Below are 7,165 nucleotides of genomic sequence, written 5' to 3'. Positions count from 1 at the left end.
GGGGGCCCCCCTCCAAAAAAAAAAAAAAAAAAAAAAAAAAGAGGCTGGGCATGGTGGCTTATGCCTGTAATCCTAGCACTTTGGGAGGCCGAGGCAGGCGGATTGCCTGAGCTCAGGAGTTCAAGACTAGCCTGCGCAACATGGCAAAACCCCATTTCTACTAAAAAAAAAAGTACAAAATATTAGCCAGGAGTGGTGATGTGTGCCTGTAGTCCCAGCTACTTGAGAGGTTGAGGCAGAATTGCTTGAATCCAGGAGGCAGAGGCTGCAGTGAGCCAAGATCACACCACTGCATGCCAGCCTGGGTGACAGAGTGAGACTCCATGTTCAGAATAAAAAAAAAGAAAGAAAAAAAAAAAAAGAGAGAAATGACTTATCCCAAACTGTTAATACTGCTTACCTGGGAAAGAGGAATAGGAGGCTAAATTTTTCTTTATTCATTATAATTTTTTGTAAAGATTTTAAAAAGTGTGTTAAGCATTTCTGATTTCATGGACTGTCTCGGTCATTGTACATGCATTTGCTTCATTAGCAAAAAGACAATTATCATTAGATGGGTAGTGTGGTCTGTGAAGTTTTTAGACCAGAATAAGGGAGGCTCTAAGCCAGGGATCTGCGATACACTTTTCAACTGCACGATCTCACTGACTCTATGCAATGATCTTATAGTATTGGTACTACTGGTATTCCCATTCTCGAGACGATAAAATAGAAAGAAGCCCAGGGAGTTTAAGGGACTTGCCCAAGGCCACACAGGAAATCAGAGGGCAGAGTTAAGAACCAACCCAGTGGCCAGGCGTGGTTGCTCACACCTGTAATCCCAGCACTTTGGCAGGCCGAGGCGGGTGGATCACGAGGTCAGGAGATCGAGACCATCCTGGCTAACACAGTGAAACCCCTTCTCTACTAAAAATACAAAAAATTAGCCAGGCGTGGTGGCGGGCGCCTGTAGTCCCAGCTACTCGGGAGGCTGAGGCAGGAGAATGGCATGAACCCAGGAGGCGGAGCTTACAGTGAGCGGAGATCGCACCACTGCACTCCAGTGGGAGACACAGCGAGACTCTGTCTCAAAAAAAAAAAAAAAAAAAAAAAAAAAAAAAAAAAAAAACCAACCCAGTGCTCTTTCCTTGAAAGCCAACCCCCACCTCAGGTTGGGCACTGAGGGACTTGACCTTTGGTTTTAATGTAGAGGGGCTGCTTCCCCTGGAGGGAGACAGGCAGTGAGAACAGCTTCTACTATTTATCAACCAAGACCTTTGCTCTAGAAAGGACTAGACTGAGTAATTTATTAACATCAGCACTGACCAAGATAAATATCAGTCAAGTAGCCAGCCCTGAAGAGAGAGATTATGGGCTGGAATGCTGGAAACTAATCCTTCCTGCCTGTGGGCCTCAGTTTCCGCATCTATCAAACGAGCAGGGTGGTGGAGGCCATCCCTAAAGCTCTTTTCTACAGGGAAAATCCAAGAAAGGACTTGTCAAAGATCTCAGAGGAGGGTTTGAACTCCAAGCCAGCATCCCCAAGGGCACATTTGCAAGAGTACAAATTTCACTTTCTCAGTGAAATTACAATGTTCTCCTACCCTTAACCTCCACAAGCCCTTTCATCCTGCTCTCCCATCTTGTTCTAGAGCACTTTCTAAAACGCTATACTAGGATGAGTCCAGTGGCTCATACCTGTAATCCCAGCACTTTGGGAGGCTGACGCAAGAGGGAAGGATTGCTTGAACCCAGGAGTTGTTTTTTTTTTTTTGTTGTTGTTGTTGTTTTTCGTTTTTTGAAATGGAGTCTCAGTCTGCCTCCCAGGCTGCAGTGCAGTGGCGTGATCTCGGCTCACTGCAACCTCCGCCTCCTAGGTTCAAGCAATTCTGCAGCCTCAGCCTGCCGAGCAGCTAGGACTACAGGCGTGTGCCACCATACCTGGTTAATTTTTTATTTTTAGTAGAGACGAGTTTTCACCATGTTGGCCAGGCTGGTCTTGAACTCCTGACTTCAGGTGATCCTCCTGCCTTAGCCTCCCAAAGTGCTGGGATTACAGGCGTGAGCCGCTGCGCTTGGCCTTTTTTTGTTTTTTTGTATTTTTTTTTGAGATGGAGTTTCACTCCGTTGCCCAGGCTGGAGTGCAGTGGCACAATCTCAGCTCACTGCAACCTCCACCTCCTGGGTTCAAGCGATTCTCCTGCCTCAGCCTCCCGGGTAGCTGAGACTACAGGTGCATGCTACCACACCTGGCTAACTTTTGTATGTTTTAGTAGAGACGGGGTTTTACCATGTTGGTCAGGCTGGTCTCAAACTCCTGACCTCAAGTGATCCGCCTGCCTTGGCCTCCCAAAGTGATGGGATTACAGGCGTGATCCACCATGCCCAGCCGAACCCAGGAGTTTGAGACCAGCCTGGGAAACACAGCAAGACCTCATCTCTACTACAAATTAAAAATAAAAAAAATATATACTTTTTGGCTTATTATGTGCTTTGTTTATTGTCAGTCTCTAAACTGGAAGCAGCCCTAGCGGGACAGAATCCTTGTCTGTTCTGTTGCATCCCTGCTGTATCCCCTATGCTTGGAGCAGTGCTGGGCACATGGTGAGAACGCAGTCCAAGTTTGAGAAATGAACGAAGGAGGAGCTAAGACATTCTTGCATGAAAATGATGAAAGCTGGAAAGTATGAAAGAAATGGTAGACCTTGACCCAGAGTGACTTCACTCAGGGATCGGGGGTCCTTTCCATCCTTAACACCAACAGCAGAACTAGTGCTTACGAGCACAAGCTCTGGACAAACCCAGGTTCTGATGCTAGGTCAGCTTCATCTTTCTTTTTTCTTCTTTTTTCGAGACAGGGTCTCACTCTGTCACCCAGACTGGAGTGCAGTGACACAGTCATGGCTCACTGCATCCTCTATCTCCCAGACTCAAATGATCCTCCCAAGTAGCTGAGACCACAGGTGTGCACCACCATGCCTGGCTAATTTTTGTTGTTGTTTGAGATGGAGTCTTACTCTGTTGCCCAGGCTGGGGTACAATGGCATGATCTCAGCTCACTGCAACCTCCACCTCCCAGGTTCAAGCAATTCTCCTGCATCAGCCTCCAGAGTAGTTGGGACTATAGGCATGTGTCACCATGTCCAGCTAATTTTTTTTTTTCTTGAGACGAAGTCTCGCTCTTGTTCCCGAGGCTGGAGTGCAATGGTGCGATCGCAGCTCACTGCAACCTCCGCCCCCGGGGTTCAAGTGATTCTCCTGTCTCAGCCTCCCGAGTAGCTGGGATTACAGGCATCTGCTCCCATGCCTGGCTAATTTTTGTGTTTTTAGTAGAGACAGGGTTTCACCACGTTGGCCAGGCTGGTCTCAAACTCCTGAACTCAGGTGATCCACCCGCCTCAGCCTCCCAAAGTGCTGGCATTACAGGTGTGAGCCACCGTACCCAGCCTTTTTTTTTTTTTTTTTTTTCCTGATACGGAGTCTCCCTCTGTTGCCCAGGCTGGAGTGCAGTGGCGCGATCTTGGCTCACTGCAACCTCCGGCTCCCCAGTTCAAGCGATTCTCCTGCCTCAGCCTCCTGAGTAGNCTTTTTTTTTTTTTTTTTTTTTCCTGATACGGAGTCTCCCTCTGTTGCCCAGGCTGGAGTGCAGTGGCGCGATCTTGGCTCACTGCAACCTCCGGCTCCCCAGTTCAAGCGATTCTCCTGCCTCAGCCTCCTGAGTAGCTGGGAATACAGGCAGACGCCACCATGGCTATTTTTTTTTTTTTTTTTTTTTTCCGAGACAGAGTCTTGCTCTGTCACCCAGGCTGGAGTGCAGTGGCGCGATCTCAGCTCACTGCAACCTCCAACTCCCTGGTTTAAGCGATTCTCCTGCCTCAGCCTCCGGAGTAGCTGGGATTACAGATGCATACCACCACGCCCAGCTAATTTTTGTATTTTTAATAGAGATGGGGTTTTACCATGTTGGCCAGGCTGGTCTTGAACACCTGACATCGTGATCTGTCTGCCTGGGCCTCCCAAAGTGCTGGGATTACAGGTGGGAGCCACCAGCTCTGGCCTTGCTAATTTTTGTGTTTTTAGTAGAGATGAGGTTTCACCATGTTGGCCAGGTTGGTCTTGAACTCCTGGCCTCAGGTGATCCGTCCACCTCAGCCTCCCAAAGTGACAGACGTAAGCCACTGTGCCTGGCCAAATTTTTGTATTTTTTATAGAGACAGGATCTTGCCATGTTGCCCAGGCTGGTCTCAAACGCCTGGGTTCAAGTGATTCTCCCACCTGGCCTACCAAAGTGTTGGGATTATAGGCGTGAGCCACGGTGCCTGGCCCAGGTCCATCTGATTTAAAAGCCCACACTCCATCCCCACCCCAGCAGCCTCATTGCCCCCAAACTTCACAGGCCAGAAGGGCTGCTGCTGGCCCTACTAGTGACTCCAGAGAGATATGGGGCAGCCTGAGGGCAGCAGGACAGAGTGTTCTCAGGTATCCAATGTGGAATTAAGGCATAAGTAACTGCAAGATGGTCCTTGAGGGACTTGATAAATATTAATCCAAGTGTCTTCACAGCAATCCTGCCAAAAACACCAAGCAGAGATCACCATCCCCACTTTCCAGAAAAGGAAACTGAGGCTGACAGAGGTTCAGCAACTCATCCAGGGTTACTAAGTGAGGGGCAGCAGGCTGACTCTAAGACCCATGCTCCTTTTATGGCCTCTGGGTGTTTGCCACACAAATGGTTTTACCACCAATCCATTCTGTCCCTTCCCCAACCTTGATGTTTTCATCTGGAAAACAAAGGGCTCATAAAGGATGATCTTCCCAGAGCCCTTTGAGCCTCAATATTATGTGGGTCTCATGCAGAAATTGCTTGTAACATAGGCTAGGGGCAAGGAGCAACACTTGCTGCATGTTTGTCAAGTGCCAGACACTTCACAACCACGGTATCTTTTTTGTTTTAGACAGTCTTGCTCTGTCACCCAGGCTGGAGTGCAGTAGTGCGATCTCGGCTCACCGCAACCTCCATCTCCTGGGTTCAATTGATTCTCCTGCCTCAGCCTTCCTAGTAGCGGGGATTACAGGTGTGAGCCATCATGCCCAGCTAATTGTTTGTATTTTTAGTAGAGACAGGGTTTCACCAACATGGTGAATTTTTTTTTTTTTTTTTTTGAGACGGAGTCTCTCTCTTGTCGCCCAGGCTGGAGGCTGGAGTGCAGTGGCACGATCCCAGCTCATTGCAAGCTCCGCCTCCTAGGTTCACGCCATTCTCCTGCCTCAGCCTCCTGAGTAGCTGGGACTACAGGCGCCCGCCACTGCGCCCGGCTAATTTTTTGTATTTTTAGTAGAGAAGGGGTTTCACCGTGTTAGCCAGGATGGTCTCAATCTTCTGACCTCGTGATCCGCCCCCCTCGGCCTCCCAAAGTGCTGGGATTACAGATATGAGCCACCGTGCCCGGCCATTTTTGTACTTTTTATAGAAACAGGATCTCACAGTGTTGCCAGGCTGGTCTTGAACTGCTGACCTCAAGTGATCCGCCCGCCTCGGCCTCCCAAAGTGCTGCGATTACACATGTGAGCCACCATACCCAACCAACCACGGCATCTTTAGTCCTCAACAACCCTATGAGATACTTCCTGTCTGATTACTCCCATTTTACAGATGAGGAACCCGAGGCTTAAAGAGTCCTGAGGTCACCCCACCTAGAAATTCCGAGTTAAATTTGTTAGTGCCAGGCAAACTCTAGGCTCTTCCCACGGTGTCAGCTTTCTCCCTAATTATTGGGCAGTCTGGGTGGGGGGCTTATGCCACTCCTCTTTCCCAGCTGTTGAAAAGCCCCACTGCTCTGTGCTGTAACATCTCATGGCAGGCTCTAACAGAACTTTGCAGCTTCATTCCTGGGCTGCAGGGCAGGAGGGATGCTTGCTTCCTTTTCACAGGTTGGGGGAAGGGGAACAGGTGGCCTCACTTCTTTGGTAAATATTCCTTGACCATACACAGTCCTGAGCCCTCTGAGGGTGGGAGGCTGGGGAAACAGAGAAAAATGAGATCAGGGTCTAGCGAGAGACAGACAAGCACCAAGTCATAACTGTGCAGGGTGATATATGCAGATGGGGGAAGTACAGGGCTGTGGGGACCAAGGAGCGAGGGGCTGCTCAGGGACGGTCAGGAAGGCCAATCCCTAGCTCAGCCCAGAGCAGGGCCCAAACAAAAGCCCAGGCTGAGAGCACATGGCCCAGCCAGACTCCCACTCCCAGGAGGCCACCAGTTGGGTGCAAAGTGCATGGCGCATTGGCAGACCTGGGTCCCAGATCTGGTTATGCCATGGCACAGCAGGGAGGGTGACCTTGGACAACTCCCGTCTGTTTCCCCACCTGTACAGTCCGAGGTGGGGGAACAAAGGGTCTGTGCAGCCATGGCCCCTGGGGATCCCCCACTGCTCCCCTGCCATCATCTCTTTCCCACCGAACTTCCCGACGGAGGAGCTGACTCTACCAGAAGCCTCCAGTGGGTGTTAAATCATAAGCTACGCCTGGGAACGGGCCACTCCTCCTGTCTTCTGCCCTCTCCCAGTCTCCAGGGCCCAGTACCTGCCCTTCTCACCATCTTTCATCAGGTCCCCATCACAGCCCGGTCCCAACCAGGACAAAGACCCTACCCATCGCTTTCTCGCCTCCCCCATTCTTTGCCCAGACCCTTCCCTAGGCCTTGATCCTGCCCCGCCTCCAACCCCCAGATTCCAAGAGAGGAGTCTCTGCCCCTCCCCCGCGGCCCAGTCCCTGGCCCCCGCCCGTGCACCCCACCCCGCGCGCTTCTGTCCCTGCCTGGCCCGGCTCTCACCGCGCCGCAGCTGCAGCCGCAACGTCCCCAGCGCGGGGCCCCGGGCCCCCCAGCAGCCGCCGCGCCGCCACAGAGATGCTGCATAGCCGCGGAGCCATGTTGGAGCCGCGAAGGTTGCAGGAAGGCCCCGCCCCCAAGCCTGGGTGAAGGAGGCGGGGCGCGAATAAACTCCACCCCTCCGACTCACCCGCCCCCTCCACTCACCCGGCCAGGTGGGCGTTGCCCGTGGGCTTCTCCAACTCCGCAGGTGCTTGACGGAAGTCAGGGTTCTAATCCTCTGCGCGCTCTGCGACCTTGGCAAGCCCTTTGTCCACTCTGGGCCTCAGGATCCACCTAAGTAAAATGGGAGCGTGG

General features: G+C 51.4%; 1 protein-coding gene across 3 annotated transcripts in view; it reads right to left on the bottom strand.

Annotated features, from left to right (window-relative positions):
• NIPSNAP1 (nipsnap homolog 1) overlaps nucleotides 1–7,165 on the bottom strand; it is a 27,992-nt gene extending 20,827 nt beyond the window's left edge. Inside the window, exon 1 of one of the 3 annotated variants that reach the window (XM_025399131.1) lies at nucleotides 6,812–7,165. In XM_025399131.1, coding sequence (XP_025254916.1) covers nucleotides 6,812–6,909 — 98 coding nt within the window. In that variant the 5' untranslated portion in view covers nucleotides 6,910–7,165. The remainder of the gene's footprint in view (nucleotides 1–6,811) is intronic. The other 2 variants (XM_025399132.1, XM_025399133.1) reach the window with 2 other exon arrangements.

The sequence above is a fragment of the Theropithecus gelada genome, chromosome 10, assembly GCF_003255815.1.
Source record: "Theropithecus gelada isolate Dixy chromosome 10, Tgel_1.0, whole genome shotgun sequence".
NCBI lineage: Eukaryota > Metazoa > Chordata > Mammalia > Primates > Cercopithecidae > Theropithecus > Theropithecus gelada.
This window is presented reverse-complemented; position numbering and strand designations above follow the sequence as displayed.